At 41.6% G+C, this 22,275-nt stretch overlaps 2 protein-coding genes across 3 annotated transcripts in view; both read left to right on the top strand.

Annotated features, from left to right (window-relative positions):
- The first annotated feature begins 134 nt into the window (after positions 1 to 134).
- LOC112068051 (kinesin-like protein KIF3B) lies at positions 135 to 5,160 on the top strand. Its single transcript, XM_024135048.2, has 8 exons — positions 135 to 2,249; positions 2,407 to 2,508; positions 2,926 to 3,048; positions 3,245 to 3,363; positions 3,456 to 3,572; positions 3,910 to 4,021; positions 4,351 to 4,535; positions 4,735 to 5,160. The coding sequence occupies exons 1-8, from the start codon at positions 684 to 686 to the stop codon at positions 4,889 to 4,891; spliced, it is 2,481 nt and encodes an 826-aa protein (XP_023990816.1). The 5' UTR covers positions 135 to 683; the 3' UTR covers positions 4,892 to 5,160.
- Positions 5,161 to 5,546: 386 nt separating this feature from the next.
- LOC112068052 (putative Polycomb group protein ASXL2) overlaps positions 5,547 to 22,275 on the top strand; it is a 28,459-nt gene continuing 11,730 nt past the window's right edge. The window contains exons 1-6 of one of the 2 annotated variants that reach the window (XM_024135050.2): positions 5,547 to 5,709; positions 7,732 to 7,814; positions 8,574 to 8,682; positions 9,516 to 9,660; positions 12,236 to 12,354; positions 21,852 to 21,966. In XM_024135050.2, the coding sequence (XP_023990818.1) occupies positions 5,653 to 5,709; positions 7,732 to 7,814; positions 8,574 to 8,682; positions 9,516 to 9,660; positions 12,236 to 12,354; positions 21,852 to 21,966 (628 nt within the window). In that variant the 5' untranslated portion in view covers positions 5,547 to 5,652. Of the gene's footprint in view, positions 5,710 to 7,731; positions 7,815 to 8,573; positions 8,683 to 9,515; positions 9,661 to 11,455; positions 11,831 to 12,235; positions 12,355 to 21,851; positions 21,967 to 22,275 lie in introns of those variants that run through there. The other variant, XM_024135051.2, reaches the window with a different exon arrangement.

Here is a 22,275-nt window from a genome sequence, read left to right on the forward strand (position 1 = left end):
ATTAATTGATAGTTTTAACCATGTTTTGAGGTTATATAATGTTTGTTTACATTTTACTTGGTTTATAGACATTGGAGTAAAACAAGCTTATGTTTTGGGTTCAGATGGTAGAACATTTGAACTAAGCTCATGAGGAATTGAAGTTATATTCTTGAAGAATCAATGGGTACATTTCAATTTAAGTCCAAAAATGTATGTAGCAACTGCTGATTGCCCCTTTAATCCAATTCGTTGGCGTGAGTCACATGCCTTGTTCCTATTGTCTGCAGCAGAGCGAAGGGTGTGTACAGGGGGACTGGGGACGTATACAGGGTTGGGCAGGGCTGGCCGACCGCGGTATTTTCCAGCCGTGGTGGCGCAGCATCCTTTGTACCATGAAGCCTTGGTGCGGTGCATGCCGTTTGATGAGAATGGTGGAGGCAGTTATCATTGTCAGGATCAAGGAGAATATTCCTCAGATTTGGAGAAAAGACATGTAGGCTACGCAGGGTATGTCCGTGTTAGGTGTGTCCGATTGCAGAATGTTATCATTTTCTGCGAATGACATGAATTGGTTTACCTGAGTATTGCTCAGCGGAGCTGCGGTGCAAGGCGTGTAATCTCCTTGATGCGCGATTAGCGACGTATACAGTGGAAGTGTTGCGGAGAAATCAATTTTACGGTCAAGGATCGAAGGAATAAATATGTCGAGACAGTGCGAGGCTGTGAAGGTGGTGGTGCGATGCCGCCCATTCAACAGGAGAGAGGAGACGATGGACAACGATAACATATTGGAGGTGAATACAAAACTGGGGCAGATCACATTGAGGAACCCAAGGGCGTCACCTGAAGAGCTCGTGAAATCATTCACCTTTGATGCAGTCTACGACTCAGAGTCGAAACAGAGCGATATTTATGACGACACAGTTAGACCCCTTGTAGACTCCGTGTTGCAAGGATTCAACGGGACCATATTAGCTTATGGGCAAACTGGGACAGGTAAAACCTTCACCATGCTAGGTATGCCCACAGACAATGAGAGAGGGATCATCCCAAATTCATTTAACCACATTTTTACACAGATCTCCAGGTCTCAGAATCAGCAATATTTAGTGAGGGCATCCTATCTAGAGATCTATCGGGAGGAGGTCAGGGATCTGTTATGTAAGGACAACAACAAGAAACTAGACCTCAAAGAAAACCCAGATTCAGGTGTCTATGTCAAAGACCTGTCTTCGGTTGTCAGCAAGAATGTCATGGAGATCGAACATGTCATGAACATAGGAGACCAGTCCAGGTCTGTGGGGTTCACCAATATGAATGAACGCAGCTCGCGGTCCCATGCCATCTTCATGATCACGGTGGAGTGCAGTGAGAAAGGTGCAGATGGAGAGGACCACATACGGGTTGGGAAGCTGAACATGGTTGACCTGGCTGGCAGCGAACGCCAGAGAAAGACAGGTGCTAATGGGGAACGCCTGAAAGAGGCTACCAAAATCAACCTGTCCCTCTCAGCACTGGGTAATGTCATCTCAGCTCTGGTGGATGGGAAGAGCACACACATCCCTTACAGGGACTCTAAACTTACCCGCCTGCTCCAGGATTCACTAGGTGGCAATGCAAAGACGGTCATGGTAGCCACTCTGGGACCAGCGTCCAAGAACTATGAAGAGTCCCTAACGACCCTAAGGTACGCTAACAGGGCTAAAAATATAAAAAACAAACCCAAGATCAACGAGGATCCAAAGGATGCTCTGCTGAGAGAGTTTCAGGAGGAGATCACCCGCCTGAAGGCCCAACTGGAGGAGCGAGGGACGCTGGCGAAGGAGAGGAGGAGGAGAAGGAATAGCAGAAGACTGACTAAAAGTATGATTGTGGAGGATGTAGCTCACAGAGAAAGGGATGCGGAACTGTGGAAGGCTCTGGAAGCAGAGTGGGAGCGGAATGCAAAATACTATATAAAGGAAGAACAGGAAAGCAAGAGGAAGAAAGAGGAGGAAAGAAGTATAGCGATAAGTAGATTCAACTCCATGGATAACTCTGTAGAGGGCCGTCTCCAAAAAGTAGCTACATCCACGATACCGATACATAGATTTAGCTCTGTGGAGGATAGCCCCAAAAAGCCTCTTCCCACCAGCACCCATAGCAGCCCAGGGGCCAGAGAGAAATGGAAGCCATTTGGTGAGAAGGAGCAGATGGAAAATGAAAGGATGATGGACCACATGCAGAAGGAACAGGAATCCATGGAAAATATTATTGAGAAATATAAGGTGACAATAAATATATGATTATTTTCTCTGTTTCTGTATATGAGACAATAGTGCATTTTGATATATTTAATATGAGCAATGATTCATTGGTCATGATACACAGCATCAGTCTTTCCAATAATCAATTATCCATGTTGCCACGTGTCTTTCCCTCCAGGCTATGGAGAGCAAAATATTGGCTGGGGGAAAGAACATTATTGACCACACTAATGAGCAACAGAAGATGCTGCAATTGAAGAGGCAAGAGATTGCAGAGCAGGTGAGAGATCGTCTACAAACCAATAGGCTACGATAGATTGGGGGAGTCGTGGCCAAGGCACAAAACAACTAGGCTATCCCTCCAGTATATCGGAAATATTGCTGTATGTAATGACCAAGTTGAAAGTGGTAATTCTATATAATATAATATTTCTCAATGTGCATCCAGGTTTATGCATTGTTTTTTTTCCTCTGTTTTCACATATCTTAGATTTTGGTCAGCATCATGGAGAATGGCTATATATATATATATATATATATTGGGGGAGTCTGTGGGCATGGTGAAAGTTTTACCTGTCCCATGTCGTTCGCATGTCATTTTTTTATCTCATATTATTTGAGTGTAGGCTAGGCCTAGCTGTATTGGGTTTGCATGAATGAACCATGACTCCACAAAGTCATTTTTATTTGTATTTAGATAAGACGGGAGAGAGAGATCCAGCAGCAGGTGATGGCTCAGGATGAGGAGACAGGAGAGCTAAGAGAGACCTTCTCCTCCCTGCAGCAGGAGGTGGATCTCAAGACCAAGAAGCTGAAAAGGGTAAAACGGATAACTAACCAGTCCTTCCATATACATAAAGCCCATCTACTATAGGATCATTATTATGACCTCATGTTTAATTTGAACTGATTTGAGACACAATCCTATTTCCTAATTCCTGGTATTTTGATAAGGATGTTCATATTTAATGGAGTTATTCTGTTCTCCTATTGTGTTTCCTCTCTCGTTGATCCAGTTGTATGCCAAGCTGCAGTTGGTGAAGGCTGAGATTGGGGACGTCATTGATGAGCATGTAGTAACCAGACAGGAGCTTGAGCAGACACAGAATGAACTCACCAGAGAACTCAAGTTCAAGTGAGTATTAATAACCTGTAATCACGCAACACACACGCACACTACGCCAATTTGGCTCACTTTTTACAATATTTCTGATGTTTTACCTGCAGGTATCTCTTAATTGAGAATTTCATCCCTCCTGAAGAAAAGAACAAGATTATGAACAGGCTTCACTTTGACAGTGAGGAGGACCAATGGAGGTTTAGGTCCTCTGTTACTTCAGAAAGGTCAGTGAGTTCACCCAGTCTACACTAGTCCATACTACACTCTTAGAAAAAAAAAGGAACCTACAAGGGTTCTTTGGCTGTCCCCATTGGAGAACCCTTTGAAGAACCCTTTCTGGTTCCAGGTAGAACCATTTTGGTTCCAGGTAGAACCCTTTTGAGTTACATGTAGAACCCTCCACACAGAGGGTTCTACATGTAATCCAAAAGAGTTCTACCTGGAATAAAAGTATTTAAAAAATTGACTACTTTGTCACAATATGATATTATCTATACTTTTCTTTTAACTCCTTAAATAACTCCTAAACTAGTCTTTCCTCCTGTACACATCTTATTGCAGTAAATCGGCTTATCAGGTGAAACGAAGGCCCACTTCTGTGGTGGGATACAAGAGACCTATCAGCCAATATGCACAGATGGCTGTCACAGCAGGAGCTCAATCTAGATACCGGGTGGGTTGGTGCTAGGTTTTTTATCTATGGAAATATATATATATATATATATATATTTTTTTTTTAGATTGAAATTTAGTGTAGTGTAATTTTGCTAAATGTATTACATGTGCTAGATGGAAAATGTTTAATCAGTTGTATTTGACAGTATATGATTAAAAAAATAAACTTTGCTCATACTTGAGGTCCATTGACATCCTGTACTGATTAATGTCCAGAACACAATTTCCACCCATTTTATTGAATCATCAATTGCAGATGCTTTCCATCGTCACCGTTCATTACATTAAACTTCCTCTCTCTTTCTCTCTCATTCCTTATTCCTATAGGCTGAGAATGTAATGCTCCTGGAGCTAGATATGAGCCCACCCACCATGTACAACCTCAACCTTAATGGAGCACACCTGGAGCAGGCCTTTGGAGGTCCCGGTAGCCCCAGGAGAGACCTGCTAGTCAACGTCCCCTTCAGGGACAGGACCACCGCATCAGGAAGGGTCCGGAAGTCACGATCCTGGTGAGTTACAGTACCTGTAGTAACCTGTTGAGTTTAACCTGCAGAGGAAGACTCTATTAGAGTTGCTACAGAATTGGCTGATTAACTATTATCTGATTAGTCTTTCCGACTTTACTAATAATTGGCAGCATTTAGAGCTATGAATTTCATAATTTTATATGCATTCGTTTTTGCTGTATACCCTTTTCCTCGTTCCCAGGTACCAGGCACCTCGCTCATCCTCTTCATGCGTCTCATCCTCTTCATCATCCAGCTCTATAACACAAGGACCCCAGACCCAGTGCTCTCCTCACCCTCAGAGACCCTCCTCAGCCATCTATACTCCATTGGAAGGTGCCATTCCAGGGAGCCCCTGATTATAGATTATAGAACATTCCAATGTATATCATATATGCTTATTTGCTGTGTTACATTATGCAATCAACAATTTCAAAGTGTATTATTTCACCAAATACAATTTGTCTGTAACCAAAAGATTTGCATAAGACTTTGTGGAAAATATTGTAAAGCTGAGCTTTTCATTATTTTATATATTTTTTGCTATTATTATAGCTTATGCAGATGATGACTGAAGTAATGTTTAGCTTTAGATGTATTGAAACATCAGAATAAATGGTACAAACTGTTATAAATAACATGTATGAGCCTACATTTTTTTAGGGAAAATATAAAATACCTGTATTTCAAGTCAAATGAACTGCCATTGACCAAAAATAGGGAGAAGAAAAAAAAGCACCAGCCTAAAGGTTTGTATGAATTTGACTAATTTTAAAGGATTTACTCGGTAGGCTAATATTCTATTCTAGCCTAAAACACCACCATCTCCCGAAAATAGTCACATGTTCTGACAGTAATAACGGTCATGTTATTATTTTAATAGCTATGTATTTATTTTATAGCGAAGTAAAACAAATGTGTTTAAATACTCGTGTTTGCCAGTGACAGCTGTCATTTGTACAGTAAGATGACGTCTCTCTCTGGGTCACATGACACACTCCTTACAGTAAAGCAGTAAAAGCCCAATATGGCAGAAGCGGTCGGTCTTGCGCGGTAACTAAAGCAACATTTCAACTAACACACTGTCATATTCAACACTAATCAGCACAAGACCGCAGCGATGAGGGAGAGACAGAAGAAAAAGAAGGGGAGGACATGGGCAGAAGCTGCTAAAACGGTATTTACTGTCGTTCTATTCAACGTTTGTTGTGCTTGTTTTCCCTTCGCTCCCACTTGTACAACTGTTTATGAGTTCATGACCCGCTGGTGCAGACGAAATGTTGCGTATGCAACCCAAGGCCTGCTTGTCGGCTAGCTAAGCACTGGAAGTCCATCAAGATTGGCTTGACAGTCTTGTGGATTCATTTACAGAAAATAGCTATATCAGTGTCTCCATGTAGTTTGCTTTAGTTGCTGAAGTTGTAGATAGGAAATTGACAGAATTATTGTTTCGACCGCAGACACGCAGACATGTCTGTGTTGCTTTAAAGTAAACACGAAGTGTTGCGCGAGCGTACAGCTAGCCAGTTAGCAAGCTATGCTAACTCACGTTCAGTTTGACAGCTTGTTCTGAACTGACAAAATACATTGAAACATGGCCGTTGTCAAGTGTCTAGCTCTCCAGCTAGTTCTAATCGTCCTATGTCGATGGACATTAGCTATAACGCTAGGTAATGACCAATGAACGACAGCTAACGTTAGCATGGTAGTAGTAGTCAACTTGCTAGCTAGCTACAAATAGCTACCTAGTAGCTACATCAGTAGTGTTTATAAACTATTTATGAAGTTGTTTTAGCTACTTGGTCACTGTATTGGCCATTCGGTTTTTAACATGCTTAGCTACCTATGACTACATGTATTAGCAAATCATTGCTGTTACTAGTTTTGATTAGCTATGTTAGTGTGTTTTGTTTACACAATGTAGTTAATTAAAACTAGTAACAGCAATAACATAGCTAGCCAGTTAGCTAACAGTCGTTAGTTGACAGATGACAGTTCGCCTACTATTCATATGAAAACCTTTGTGACATCAAAGATTTGTATAACTAAATCAAGATAGACCACAGCCTGTCAATGGGAACAAATTAGTCATAGTGGGCAGAACAAGCAAGGAGGTGGGCAGAGCCAAGCACAAGTTAGCGAGATCCTATTTGCCTGTTTTAGCAATCATATGCATATTTCCGTTAGGGAACGCCTACTCTGTGAAGTGCGCGTGTCCAATAACTCAATTCGCCTTTGCACTCCTAAACAACGCGATTTTAAAAAACTTTGGCAAAGGGTAAGGTCTACAAAACTTAGTCCACTCTGTTAAAAACAGATTTTAGTTGGGGAACTGAAAACTGTATTGGGACCAAATCTTTCATCATGAGATTATTTGAAGAATGTCGGCCAAAATCCATCTCCTTCCATCTCTTCCCACTTCTGGCCACTGAGCTTCCTCTCATTACCATATTTGGTAGTGAGTGGAAACGCCAAGCGGATGCTTCACATTTACACTTCCAGTGAAATATCTGTCTCATTGTTCTGTCTGTGGTGACGTCACCATGGGTATAATTTAGGCTAGCTACATCAGCTATGATGGTGGGTGGGTGGTGATCTTGCTCAGGCTTTCTCTTCTTACACAAACACAAAGGAAGTGAATCATGCTTTGGTGAGGTCATTGAGGTCTGTCTTATTTCCAGCAAGTCACATATTCTCTTGACAATGGGTAAAAGCATGCACTAAATCATTGTTGACAGACTCATTCCCAGAGGTTGACTTCATGTCTTAACAAACCACACCACTAATGAATGTGCTAAAAACCGTATGCCAAGGAGTGCTGATCTAGAATCAGGTCCTCTCTGTCTATATCATTTTATTAGTTGTGATCTAAAAGGCAAAACGAATCCTAAATCATTACTCCTTTAAGTAAGAGCTATGACATGACATCACAGAAGTATAGAACACCTCAGTTGAAGCTTACTCAATGTTCATTTCATACAACTAGGTCCTAATTCCATACCACTAGGCCCAACTATAGAATTGTGGGTTGATAATGTGTAGTAACACCATAAGCAATGTGAATACTAGTCTAGGACAGGTTGACATATGTTATTGTCTTTAGGCTAGAGGTTCTTTTACATTCTCAAGTGGTATTAGGTATGTATTACACATTATTACACTGCAATCCATTGACTGATTTTGTGCTTTATTCTTTCAGGTATTAGAAAAGTACCCCAACACACCTATGAGCCACAAAGAGATCCTACAGGTGATCCAGAGGGAGAGACTGAAAGAGATTAGGTAAATAAACAGTCTCGTATGTCTTCTGTTTGTTTTCAAAGAAAAGGTCCTTTTTAGATCCCCTTTTAAGGTTCCTTTAGGTCGCTCTTCACAGTTTTGACTTCATTTTTGATACACACGATCAGCACACTAGGCCTAGTTTTGTTTATGAATAGCAACACATCATTTCTTCTTGTTTGATTGACTGCTCATGTCCTTTCCCTTTTTATTTTCTTATTCTCGGTGGTAATTATTACATTCACATAATTCTAATGATTTTGTTTCTTGTTTCATTTTTTTCACTCTTGTCATCCAGAAGGTAAGACAAAGCAAGTTTTGCCCCTCCCTCCCTTAACAAACTCACTAAAATGTTGTTTGTTTTTCCTATTGCATGTTAACAACTTGTACTTGTTACAACATGTTATTAGCAACTTGTACTTGTAACAAGAAGTTACAACATGTTATTAACAACTTGTTCTTGCATGTCAGGTATTGTTATTTCAGGCAGCACAGTCTAATAATTTCAGCTGAAGCTCTGAATACAGTACACTGGCGCCTGATTCACACTATAGGGCCAAACCGGGCCAGGCTGAGGTGTACTGGGTTGGCCAGCTTGGCCTGGCTACACATCCTCAATAGTTGCTGAAACTATGCTGGAAAGGACAATGTCAAAAGGAAATGTCAGAGCCAGTACAGTTAAAGTCGGCTCTGTAGTGGCCAGTCAGCTGTCTGCTTCATTGGATGTAACTGGCTGTGCTTTCCTCTTCTCCTGTTATCTAGTGGTACTTCCCCGCTGGCCTGTCTCAATGCTATGCTCCACACCAACTCTCGCGGTGAAGAAGGGATCTTCTACAAAGTACCTGGACGAATGGGGGTCTACACACTGAAGGTCAGTTTCAAATTTCTATAAATCTAAAGCATGAAACCAATAAGCGCCGACATATCTCCATGTGGAATTGACATGTCATTTTTTTACTAATAGGCAGCGCCACAGTGTCAATAATTATGAGCTGTTAAAAGTATTTATGATGACACTGCTTCTCTATGGAAAGAGAATGAAAAGTAGAGCAACGTTATGACTCACACAGCGAGCTTGACAAACAATTGGAAATTCACATGAATCATTATGAATTGCTCTGAATGTTAGGAGTCATTCAAAGCAGTCCGTGTTATGGGGGTGTGTATATAATATCTTATTGTGGTGTGTATGTTATAGAATGTGTACACTGAGTGGACAAAACATTAAAAACACCTTCCTAATATTTAGTTGCACCCCCTTTTGCCCTCAGTACAGCCTCAATTCGTTGGGGCATGGACTCTACAAGGTGTCGAAAGCATTCCACAGGGATGCTGGCCCATGTTGACTCCAATGCTTCCCACAGTTGTTTCTAGTTGGCTGGATGTTCTTTGGGTGGTGGACCATTCTTGCTCAAACTGTTGAGCTTGAAAACCCCAGCAGCGTTGCAGTTCTTCACACAAACCGGTGCACCTACAACCATACCCCATTTTAAAGGCACTTAAATATATAATACACGCTCTGAATGGCACACATACACAATCTATGTCTCAAGAGTTAAAAATCCTTCTTTAACCTGTCTCTTCCCCTTCGTCTACACTGATTAATGTTTTGTACATTCGGTGTATGTTGTGTGTTTGTATATAATGTGTTGTGTTTATATAATTTGTGTATAACGTATATGTATGTTGTGTGTCTGTGAGTAGAAGGACATTGGGGACGTGGTGAAGGAGCTGTCTGAGGAGGGATCCGAGGAGGACGATAGTGATAATTTGTCTGATTCCCAGAGCACAGAGAACAACAATTACACTAACAACCAGGAGGGCATGAGGGGACAGTGGAGGAGGAGAGGTATGATACTACTTCACAATATATTTATAACATCACTGTCTTTTTGATAAGGAAATGGGGACGCCGAGAGGTAGGATACTGTATATTTCGCTATATATTTATTCGCTTCACCTTTTTCTATGATGATTGGGCTATTATTCCAATACTTGAAATTGACTGAAATACAGTACATTTGGAAAGTATTCCGACCCCTTGTCTTTTTCCACATTTTGTTACGTTACAGCCTTATTCTGAAATGGATAACATTGTTTTTTCCCCCTCATCAATCTACACACAAAACCCATAATGACAAAGCAAAACAGTTTTTTGTTGTTGAATTTTTGCCAATTTATTACAAATAAAAATTTGAAATATTACACTTTACTCAGTATTTTGTTGAAGCATCTTTGCCAGTGATTACAGTTTAAGGTCTTCTTGGGTATGATGCTTCTCTGCAGATCCTCTCAAGCTCTGTCAGGTTGGATGGGGAACGTCGCTGCACAGCAATTTTCATGTCCCTCCGTGGATGTTAGATCGGGTTCAAGTCCGGGCTCTGGCTGGGCCACTCAAGGACATTCAGAGACTTGTCTCGAAGCCACTCCTGCGTTGTCTTGGCTGTGTGCTTAAGGTCGTTGTCCTGTTGGAAGGTGAACCTTCGCCCCAGTCGGTGGTCCTGAGCACTCTGGAGCAGGTTTTCATCAAGGATCTCGCTGTACTTTGCCCCGTTCATCTTTCCCTCGATCCTGACTAGTCTCCCAGTCCCTGCCGCTGAAAAACATCCCCACAGCATGATGCTGCCACCACCAGCCTTCACCGTAGGTATGGCATTGGCCAGGTGATGAGCGGTGCCTGGTTTCCTCCAGACATGATGCTTGGCGTTCAGGCCAAAGAGTTCAATCTTGGTTTCATCAGACCAGAGAATCTTGTTTCTCATGGTCTAAGAGTCCTTTAGGTGCCTTTTGGCTAACTTCAAGTGGGCTGTCATGTGCCTTTTACTGAGGACTGGCTTCTGACTGGCCATTCTACCTTAAAGGCCTGATTGGTGGAGTGCTGCAGAGATGGTTGTCCTTATTGAACTCTGGAGCTCTGTCAGTGACCATCAGGTTCTTGTTCACCTCCCTGACCAAAGCCCTTCTCCCCCGATTGCTCAGTTTGGCCGGGCGGCCAGCTCTAGGAAGAGTCTTAGTGGTTCCAAACTTCTTCCATTTAAGAATGATGGAGGCCACTGTGTTCTTGGGGACCTTCAATCCTGCAGAAATGTTTCGGTACCCTTCCCCAGATCTGTGCATCGAGACAATCCTGTCTCGGAGCACTACGGACAATTCCTTGGGCCTCATGGCTTGGTTTTTGCTCTGACATGCACTGTCAACTGTGGGACCTTATATAGACAGGTATGTGCCTTTCCAAATCATGTCCAATCAATTGAATTTTCCACAGGTGGACTCCAATGGAGTTGTTGAAACATCTCAAGGATGATCAATGGAAACAGGATGCACCTGAGCTCAATTTAGAGTTTCATAGCAAAGGGTCTGAATTCTTATGTAAATAAAGTATTTCTGTTTTTAGCAAACATTTCAAAAAAACAGTTTTTGCTTTGTCGATATGGGGTATTATGTGTAGATTGATGAGTAAAACAATGCATTTTATACATGTTAGAATAAGGCTGTAACGTAACAAAATGTGGAAAACGTCAAGGGGTCTGAATACTTTCCGAAGGCACCATAGGTGCTGATACTCATTTCGGTGCCGACCATTACTCTTTATATTTAGGTGCCTGTCCCACTGAAGTTATTGTGGTGTTTCCATTTTCAGTATTGAGTGTGCAGCTGTACATTTTGTGATTAATACTATACATCAGACTGTTGCCCATCTTAGTAACACTTTAGAACGAGATGAAGTTTAGGCCATTTCTGTCGTTCTCTCTGTCCCTTAAACATTTTAAGCAACGGTTACAACAGGAAATTCTTTTTTTTGTTTGAGTCAGATCTGTGACCACTTCCTCATATACACATATGAACAAGTTAAGGAACCGTTGAAGTAAAGTAACAGCATATCTTCTGAGCACGGGGGATATATTCTTTTCTTTTTTCTTTTCTATTTTTATTGTTCTTAATATCCATGCAAAAAGCTCCATCAAAGCAAATGCTATCAAAAGACCCCAAAAGACACAAGTCAAAGGATAACAGCCACGGTGAGTGAGAAATAAAGATGTAAGCCTTGTTTTTAAAAAAAACAGGAAATAACCATTACAAAAGTTGTTTTACATAATCTTGCTACTAATACTTTTTTTTCTGGCGGTTGGAAAGTCAAGGAGTCTTCGATTAAAAAAAATAAAAAATGCAACGCACATCCAGGCCAACTTTTTGTGTATGTTTTCAGCAATCTTTTAGATGCAACATAGGTTTGTATCGTGTCTGACTGCAAAACAAAACCTTGGTATATCCATCTTAAAGATGAACTGAAACACGCAATCAGCATACAACGTGTGTATTTATGTAAATGTTATCAGTGTTTTGGATGTGAACATTGGGGGTTGTTGTTGAGCGTATTCATGTGTTATTGACTGTGTCTGAGTTGTGCTGTGTTTCCTTCCCAGTGCCCTCCACGCTGCCATCTGATCCGTCGTCTCCTCAGCCACGTTGTTCATCTCCCTCTGTCCCCAGTAGCAAGCTCATCTCTCCCTCACAGAAACACAGCAAGAAGGCTCTCAAACAGGTAGGCTACTGGGCTGATTCTCTATCGGTCTTTTTTTCACTGGTTAATAGAGACCAGTTCTCTCTTTTCTCAACAAGACTAACCTGGGTAAATAAAAGTTAAATAATGTACTGCTGCTGACCTGGTGCCTCATAACCTGCCTGACAGTGTCTCAGTGATGTGCCCTCAGTCTTTTCCACAAGTACCTGGAGTAGCCAGCCAAAAGAAATATTAGCTAGGCAGGCCTCCCCAACATCATTTTTCTTTTGGCCGAATTACCTATATTTTGATGGCCTCTGGTACATTCTAATAATTAAAAGTGGCTGCTATGTGAAAAACCCAAAAGAAAATAAATGAATGTCCCAGAAAATAATGATAAGGCTAAGTGGATTTTGACACATCGGTACCACTTATTCTACATTACATGAAAAGTGCAAATTCAGGGTTCTAAGCTGAGATTTTTTACCAAAAAAGTGTTAAACAAATCAAAATATATTTTACGTTTTAGATTCTTCAAAGTAGCCACCCTTTGCCTTGATGACAGCGTTGCACACTTGGCATTATCTCAACCAACTTCACCTGGAATACTTTTCCAACAGTCTTGAAGGTGTTCCCAAATATGCTGAGTTGGCTGCTTTTCCTTTACTCTGCGGTCCAACTCATCCCAAACCATCTCAATTGGGTTGAAGTCGGGTGATTGTGGAGGCCAGGTCATCTGATGCAGCACTCCATCACTCTCCTTCTTGGTCAAATAGCCCTTAGACACCCTGGAGGTGTGTTAGGTCATTGTCCTGTTGAAAACAAATGATATTCCCACTAAGCGCAAACCTGCAATGCTGGTTAAGTGTGCCTTGAATTCTAAATAAATCACTGACAGTATCACCAGCAAAGCACCATCACACCTCCTACTCCATGCTTCACAGTGGGAACCACACACGCGGAGATCATCCGTTCACCTACTTTGCGTCTTACAAAGACACGGCGGTTGGAACCAAAAATCTCCGATTTGGACAGATTTCCACCGGTCTAATGTCCATTGCTCATGTTTCTTGGCCCAAGCAAGTCTCTTCTTCTTATTGGTGTCCTTTAGTAGTGGTTTCTTTGCAGCAATTCAACCATGAAGGCCTGATTCACGCAGTCTCCTCTGAACAGTTGATGTTGAGATGTGTCTGTTACTTGAACTCTGAAGTGTTCATTTGGACTGCAATTTCTGAGGCTGGTAACTCTAATGAACTTATCCTCTGCAGCAGAGGTAACTCTGGGTCTTCCTTTCCTGTGGCGGTCCTCATGAGAGCCAGTTTCATCATAGCGCCTGATGGTTTTGTGACTGCACTTGAAGAAACATTCTTGACATTTTCCACATTGACTGACCTTCATGTCTTAAAGTAATGATGGACGCATCCACAGGCACACACACACACACATGTGACCACCCACACCCCTCCCTTTAAAACATTACAATTTTATCTCTTGTTAGGGCCTATAAATATTTCATAATATAATGTCCGTAATTTTTTAAAATAATAACTGTTTCAAAAATAGTAATTTGGTTTCATATTCTATGAGTTATAATTTTCATAGTATAGATTTCATGAATTGTCTCTTTCCAATTGCTTGTTTGTGGTGCCAGCGGATTAGGCCAGTTTCTAGTAATCTAGTAAGTGCTGTTATTATCAGAATTCTGAAGAGGTACTTATCGCATGAGGGGTTCTCCCCAGGAGTATGTGTTCTGGATTTAGATAAAGTGAGCTTTCAAATGTATCATGCAATACTTTGCATACTTTGGTCCAGAAATGATTGAGGACTGGGCAGGAGTATGGGTGTGGTTAGCCCTGCTCTCCCCACGGTTACCCAGCAACTTGGTGTGATGTGCCGTTTGTACTTTGATTTTATTATAGGAGTTGAAAAATCTTCACTGAATTTTCCAGGAGTATTTCCTCCAGAGTAGAGTGTTGATTGTCTTGGACGTGTTTCTAGATACTGTAGATCAGGTCTGTTTGGATGCATTTTGTTTTCTTCGTCCAGACCTTTTATGGTGTTATTTATAAAGGTATTTTCTATAAAGGTATTTTCTATCTTCCTAGTGAGTGTATTGACGGTCTTCATAAATATAGATGAACTTATTGTTTTTTCTATTTGTTGGATTTGCATCTGTCTCCATTTACCTGTTGTTGCTGGGTTCATCCATACAATAATTGATTTGAGTTGGGCGTCCTAGTCGACTAAAGAAGGCCAGTTTTATTGCTTCTTTAATCAATCTTATAAACAGTTTTCAGCTGTGCTAGCAATTGCAAAAGGGTTTTCTAATGATCAATTAGCCTTTTTAAAATGATAAACTTGGATTAGCTAACACAATGTGCCATTGGAACACAGGAGGGATGGTTGCTGATATTGGGCCTCAGTAGGCCTATGTAGATATTCCATAAAAAATCAGCCGTTTCCAGTTACAATAGTCATTTACAACATTAACAATGTCTACACTGTATTTCTGATCAGTTTGACGTTATCTTAATGGACAAAAAATTGGCTTTTCTTTAAAAAAACAAGGAAGTGACCGCAAACTTTTGAACGGTAGTGTATATCCTAAATCATTCTTATTTCAATGGTTCTTTGTGTGATTAGCTACCAGCTATGAAACCAATCGTCAGAAATGCTATGAAAATAGCTACAGCAGCATTTATGTGTTGCTATAAATCAAAACTTGCACGTTCTTATACTTTACTTTTTCAGTTCGCACACTTCTGTTTTAGGCGCATATGCGAGTACAATGGTCACTCTATAGAGCCCTGAAATTCACTCACAGAGACTGCAACCAACCACAGAGCACACAAATCACACTGCCCACCGGTACCTGGATGAGATATTAAACTGTCAAACCAGCAGTGTTTCCCTGTCAACGCTCGCTTTGATACTGACAGGTGCCTGTCCTATCAATAGATTGCTAGAAGATGCATATCATTCATTTTAGTGGAAGAGGGCTCGGCTGAATTTGTTTCTGACTAGCCAATTGAAAAGTAGCTTAGTTTAATTTAAGTAGCCTGGCAATAAATGAGTCTGTAATCAACTGTTTAGCCGACAGCCGGCGCTAGTGGAAAACACTGCTTGCTCTCTATGCTAATAAACTGTAGCTCTAGTTGCTCTAATTTGGCTGAAGACACCCGTTTTGTAGAATAAATGCACACTTGACATTCACTGTGCTTGTTAAATGTAATAACTTTGTTACAAAGAAAACAACACCTTGTGTAAGTTATTTTAAAAGACATTGGGGATGCGAATGAGAGGGGGGAAAAAATACCTTTGGCTGAGTTGTATTAATTTCCTCACAATCTCACAACTCCACAGTGTATTACTAGCTTCCCATTGGTCTTCCTTATCCTGCATCACAAATGGCACCCTATTCCCTATATATTGCACTGCTTTTGACCAGAGCCCTATGCGGGCCCTGGTAAAAAGTACTGCACTATATAGGGTAACTCTTTTGGGCTCCTGAGTGGCACAGCGGTCTAAGGCACTGCATCTCAGTGCAAGAGGTGTCACTACAGTCCTTGGTTTGAATCCAGGCTGCATCACATCCGGCCGTGATTGGGAGTTCCATAGGGCGGCGTCCAGGTTTGGGCGAAGTAGGCCGTCATTGTAAATAAGAATTTGTTCTTAACTGACTTGCCTAGTTGTATTCGGCGCATGTGTTAAATAAAGGTTCAATTTAGTAAGTCTAGCTAGCTATCTAAACTACCGGCTAGGGGGCCCCCATTGATTTTTGGTAGTCAATCTCACTCAGATATCATATTAAAAACTGCAAACATTTCTCTCCACCCTATGGAAGAATGTGTAGAACTGCAGGAAATTAGCTGTAACAACAAATATTTTGTATCTTTCCGCCCCATGGCAAAATTTAAGCTAACTTGCTGCAAAACTGCAACATTTTCTCTATGCCCAATGGCAAAAAGTATAATTGCAAAAAGTATAATTGCAGGAAATTAACTCTCAAAAGTATTTTCTTTCTCTTCGCTGTCAAGAGGGGAGCCTCTTAACTTCTTATGGCTGCATCCCGCTAACGGGATCGATATGACAACAGCCAGTGAAAGTGCAGGGCGCCAAATTCAAACAACAGAAATCTCATAATTAAAATTCCTCAAACATACATTATATCATTTTAAAGGTAATCTTGTTGTTAATCCCACCAAAGTGTCCGATGTCAAATATTCTTTTCACCGAAAGCACTACAAACGATTATGTTAGGTCACCACCAAACCACAATAAGCACAGCCATTTTTCCAGCGAAATATAGCAGTCACAAAAAGCAGAAATAGAGATCAAATTAATCACTAACCTTTGATGATCTTCATCAGATGACACTCATAGGACTTCATGTTACACAATAGATGCATGTTTTGTTTGATAAAGTTCATATTTATATAAAAAACCTGAGTTTACATTGGCGCGTTACATTCACTAGTTCCAAAAACATCAAGTGATTTTGCATAGCCACATCGTTTCAACAGAATTACTCATCATAAATGTAGATGATAATACAAGTTATACACATGGAATTATAGATATACCTCTCCTTAATGCAACCGCTGTGTCAGATTTCAAAAAAACTTTACAGAAAAAGCAAATCATGCAATAATCTGAGACGGCCCTCAGAACAATAGCCAAATTAGCCGCCATGTTGGAGTCAACAGAAACCAGAAAATACATGATAAATGTTTCCTTACCTTTGATGAACTTCATCAGAATGCAGTCCTAGGAATCCCAGGTCCACAATAAATGCTTGATTTGTTCGATAATGTCCGTTATTTATGTCCAATTAGCTCCTTTGGTTAGCGCGTTAACGGTAAACAATTCCAAAGTCACAAAGCGCGTCCACTATAACGTGACAAAATGTCCAAAAGTTCCATAACAGTCAGTAGAAACATGTCAAACGATGTACTGAATCAATCTTTAGAATGTTGTTAACATACATCTTGAATAACGTTCCAACCGGAGAATTAAATTGACTTCAGTTGAGCGATGGAACGGAGCTGACTATCATGTGAACGCGCATTGTCAAAGCATGGTCACCTCGTGGCAGTGGTGACTAATTCCTGTCTCCTTCGGCCCCCCTTCACATTAGAGTCATCAGACAAAGTTCTATTGACTGTTGACATCTAGTGGAAGCCGTAGGAAGTGAAAATTCATCAATATCTCGCTGTAATTTCAATGAGAGCTTGGTTGAAAATCTGCCACCAGAAAAAATCCAAACAGGAAGTAGAACTTCTCAGGTTTTTGCCTGCCATATGAGTTCTGTTATACTCACAGACATAATTCAAACAGTTATAGAAACTTCAGAGTGTTTTCTATCCAATACTAATAATCATATGCAAATATTAGCAACTATGACTGAGGAGCAGGCCGTTTACTCTGGACACCTCTGTGCACCTTTCATCCAAGCTACTCAATACTGCCCCTGCAGCCATAAGAAATTAAAGGGTTTGCTCGCAAAATGTAACTTAAGGCCCCCTAAAGGTTATGGCCGGCTCCGACTGCATGTTTTGGTATGGATGTGGCTACACGGACCCGCGAACCACTGTGGCCCCCACCCCCATCAAGGTTGCCAATAGGGTGCCATTTGGGACGCACACTTAGCGATTTGTGCTCTGTATAATTCGATTTTGTTTGATCAAGGAGGCGGGGAAAGAGAGGCCAGAGAGTTCTGAGAAGTCAGAGGCGATTGAATAAACCCCCACTTCCCTCAATTCTGCTAGCAAACATGCAATCTTTGGACAATAAAATTGATGAGTTACTGGGAAGATTAAACTACCAACAGGACATTAAAAACTGTAACATCTTATGCTTCACGGAGTCGTGGCTGAACGACGACAATATCAACATACAGCAGGCTGGTTATATGAGGAGGCTAGAACAGTGGTGTCTGGTAAGACAAGAGGCAGCTGTCTTTATTTTTGTTGTATTTTAGTAAACAACTGCTGGTGCACGATATCTAAGGAAGTCTCGAGCTATTGCTCGCCTGAGGTAGAGTTTCTCATGATAAGCTGTAGACCACACTACCTACCGAGAGAGTTTTCATCTGTATTCTTTGAAGCTATTTACATACCACCACAGTCAGAGGATGGCACTAAAATAGCATTGAATGAGCTGTATTCCGCCAAACAAGAAAACGCTCACCCAGAGGCGGCGCTCCCAGTAGCCGGGGACTTTAATGCAGGGAAACTTAAATCAGTTTTACCAAATTTCTATCAGCATGTTAAATGTGCAACCAGAGGGAAAAGAACTCTGGACCACCTATACTCCACTAACAGAGATGCATACAAAGCTCTCCCTCGCCCTCCATTTGGCAAATCTGACCATAATTCCATCCTCCTGATTCCTGCTTACAATCAAACATTAAAGCAGGAAGCACCAGTGACTAGATCAATAAAAAAGTGGTCAGATGAAGCAGATGCTAAGCTACAGGACGGTTTTGCTAGCACAGACTAGAATATTTTCAGGGATTCCTCAAATGGCATTGAGGAGTACACCACATCTGTCATTGGCTTCATCAATAAGTGCATTGATGACATCGTCCCCACAGTGACCGTACGTACATATCCCACCCAGAAGCCATGGATGAGCTAAAGGCTAGAGCTGCCGCTTTCAAGGAGCGGGACTCTAACCCGGAAGCTTATATGAAATCCCGCTACGCCCTCTGACGAACCATCAAACAGGCAAAGTGTCAATACAGGACTAAGATCGAGTCGTACTACACCGGCTCTGACGCTCATCGGATGTGGCAGGGCCTGCAAACCATTACAGACTACAAAGGGAAGCACAGCCGAGAGCTGCACAGTGACACAAGCGTAACGGTCGAGCTAAACTACTTCTATGCTCGCTTCGAGGCAAATAAAACTGAAACATGCATGAGAGCACCAGCTGTACCGGAAGACTGTGTGATCACGCTCTCCGCAGCCAATGTGAGTAAGACCTTTTAGACAGGGCAACATTCACAAGGCCGCAGGGCCAGACGGATTACCAGGACGTGTACTGCGAGTATGCGCTGACCACTAGCAAGTGTCTTCACTGACATTTTCAACCTCTCCCTGTCCGATTCTGTAATACCAACATGTTTTAAGCAGACCACCATAGTGCCTGTGCCCTAGAACACTAAGGTAACCTGCATAAATGATTACCGACCCGTAGCACTCACGTCTGTAGCCAGGAAGTGCTTTGAAAGGCTGGTCATGGCTCACATCAACACCATCATCCCAGAAACCCTAGACCCACTCCAATTTGCATCCCATCCCAACAGATCCACAGATGATGCAGTCTTTATTGCACTCCACACTGCCTTTTCCCACCTGGACACCTATGTGAGAATGCTATTCATTGACTACAGCTCAGCGTTCAACACCATAGCACCCTCAAAGCTCATCAATAAGCTAAGGACCCTGGGACTAAACACCTCCCTCTGCAACTGGATCCAAGCACGATCCATGGCCAAGCACCATCATTAAATTTGCCGATGACACAACAGTGGTAGGCCTGATCACCGACAACAACGAGACAGCCTATAGGGAGGAGGTCCAAGACCTGGCCGTGTGGTGCCAGAACAACAACCTCTCCCTCAACGTGATCAAGACAAAGGAGATGATTGTGGACTACAGGAAAAAGAGGACTGAGCACGCCCCCATTCTCATCGACGGGGCTGCAGTAGAGCAGGTTGAGAGCTTCAAGTTCCTTGGTGTCCACATCACAAACAAACTAACATGGCCCAAGCACACTAAGACAGTCGTGAAGCGGGCACAACAAAACCTATTGAGACTGAAAAGATTTGGCATGGGTCCTCAGATCCTCAAAAGGTTTTACAACTGCACCATCGAGAGCATCCTGACTGGTTGCATCACTGACTGGTATGGCAACTGCTCGGCCTCCAACCGCAAGGCACTACAGAGGGTAGTGCGAACGGCACAGTACATCACTGGGGCCAAGCTTCCGACCATCCAGGACGTCTATACCAGGCGGTGTCAGAGGAAGGCCCTAAAAATTGTCATGGACTCCAGCCACCCTAGTCATAGACTGTTCTCTCTGCTACCACATGGCAAGCGGTACCAGAGTGACAAGTCTAGGTCCGAGGCTTCTAAACAGCTTCTACCCCCAAGCCATAAGACTCCTGAACATCTAATCAAATGGCTACACAGACTATTTGCTTTTCCCCCCCCCCCCCCCCTCTTTTACACCACTGCTACTCACTGTTGTTATCATCTATGCATAGTCACTTTAAATACTCTACCTACATGTACATACTACCTCAACGAACCGGTGCCCCCGCACATTGACTCTGTACCGGCACCCCCCTGTATATATATATATATTATTATTTTTTTACTGCTGCTCTTTAATCTCTTATTCTTATCCATATTTTTTGAAACTGCACTGTTGGTTAGGGGCTTGTAAGTAAGCATTTCACTTGTTGTATTCGGCGCATGTGACTAATACAATTTGATTTGATCGTAATTATCTGCACTGCTGTGGAACTTTCAGCTGTTTTATCGGTTTATTAGGCAGAAATAAACCCTATTCAAATGAAAATGTGCCTGCAAGGTGAGGCACACAGAGTAGACAGTATGTGTATTTTACAACTGTAACTTTTGTACTGTATATTGAAAAGTATTTACAGGGAAATAGAAAGAATGAAGTGAAAATGTAGGCTAATGCCACTTATTTCTTTGGAGTGTTTGACTTGCCTGTTGGATTGTATGATTGTTAGACAATACGAATATATGTTTTATATTGAAAGTGGTGTTGATTCTAGACTAAATCACATAATATATATACAGTACCAGTCAAAAGTTTGGACACCTACTTATTCAAGGGTTTTTCTTTATTTTTACTATTTTCTATATTGTGGAATAATAGTGAAGACATCAAAACTATGAAATAACACATATGGAATCATTTATTAACCAAAAAAGTGTTAAACAAATCTAAATATATTTTATATTTGACATTCTTCAAAGTAGCCACCCTTTGCCTTGATGACAGCTTTGCATACTCTTGGCATTTTCTCAACCAGCTTCATGAGGTAGTCACCAGGAATGCATTTCAATTAACAGGTGTGCCTTGTTAAAGGTTAACTTGTGGAATTTCTTTCCTTCTTAATGCGTTTGAGCCAATCAGTTGTGTTGTGAGAAGTTAGGGGTGGTATACAGAAGATAGCCATATTTGGTAAAGTCCATATTAGGGCAAGAACAGCTCAAATAAGCAAAGAGAAACGACAGTACATCATTACTTTAAGACATGAAGGTTAGTCAGTCCGGAAAATTTCAAGAACTTTTAAAGTTTCTTCAAGTCCACTCGCAAAAAACATCAAGCGCTGTGATGAAACTCAATATGCCACGTTGAGGGGGGAGTCTAAGACAGGAGCGGACATTCATCTTGGCACTGGTAAATAATCTCTTCCTTTCTTCATTCCTCTTTTCCTTCCTTTTTTTCTCCCTCCCTCCCTTTTCCTCTTTTCCTTCTCCTTCTCTGTCCCACAGGCCCTGAAGCAGCAGAGGAACCAGCGGAGACAGGGGGGCATGCCCACCACCTCCAGCCCAAGGCTGCTCATCAAGAACGTGAAGGACATGGCTGACACCATTGTCACTAAGACCGGTAGGTGGCAGACATAGACGTACAGTATATGAGCTCCAAAAGTTTTGGGACAGTGACAATTTTTATGTTGTTTTGGCTCTGTACTCTAGCACTTTGTATTTGAAATGATGCAATGACTTCAAGGTTTAAGTGCAGACTGTCTGATTTAATTTGAGGGTATTGTCATACAAATCGGGTAAACCGTTTAGAAATTACGGCACATATTGTACATAGTCCCCCCATTTTAGGGGACCAAAAGTATTGGGACAAATTCACTTATGTGTAATAAAGTAGTATTTGGTCCCATATTCCTAGAACGCAAGGACTACA

The sequence above is a fragment of the Salvelinus sp. IW2-2015 genome, unplaced genomic scaffold (genome assembly GCF_002910315.2).
Source record: "Salvelinus sp. IW2-2015 unplaced genomic scaffold, ASM291031v2 Un_scaffold37, whole genome shotgun sequence".
NCBI classification, from domain to species: domain Eukaryota; kingdom Metazoa; phylum Chordata; class Actinopteri; order Salmoniformes; family Salmonidae; genus Salvelinus; species Salvelinus sp. IW2-2015.

Coding starts and splice junctions, on each gene's coding strand:
- LOC112068051 (XM_024135048.2), top strand. CDS start 684: ATGTCGAGACAGTGCGAGGCTGTGAAGGTGGTGGTGCGATGCCGCCCA. Junction 3,049..3,244: donor AGACCAAGAAGCTGAAAAGG/GTAAAACGGATA, acceptor TCGTTGATCCAG/TTGTATGCCAAGCTGCAGTT. Junction 4,022..4,350: donor GAGCTCAATCTAGATACCGG/GTGGGTTGGTGC, acceptor TTATTCCTATAG/GCTGAGAATGTAATGCTCCT.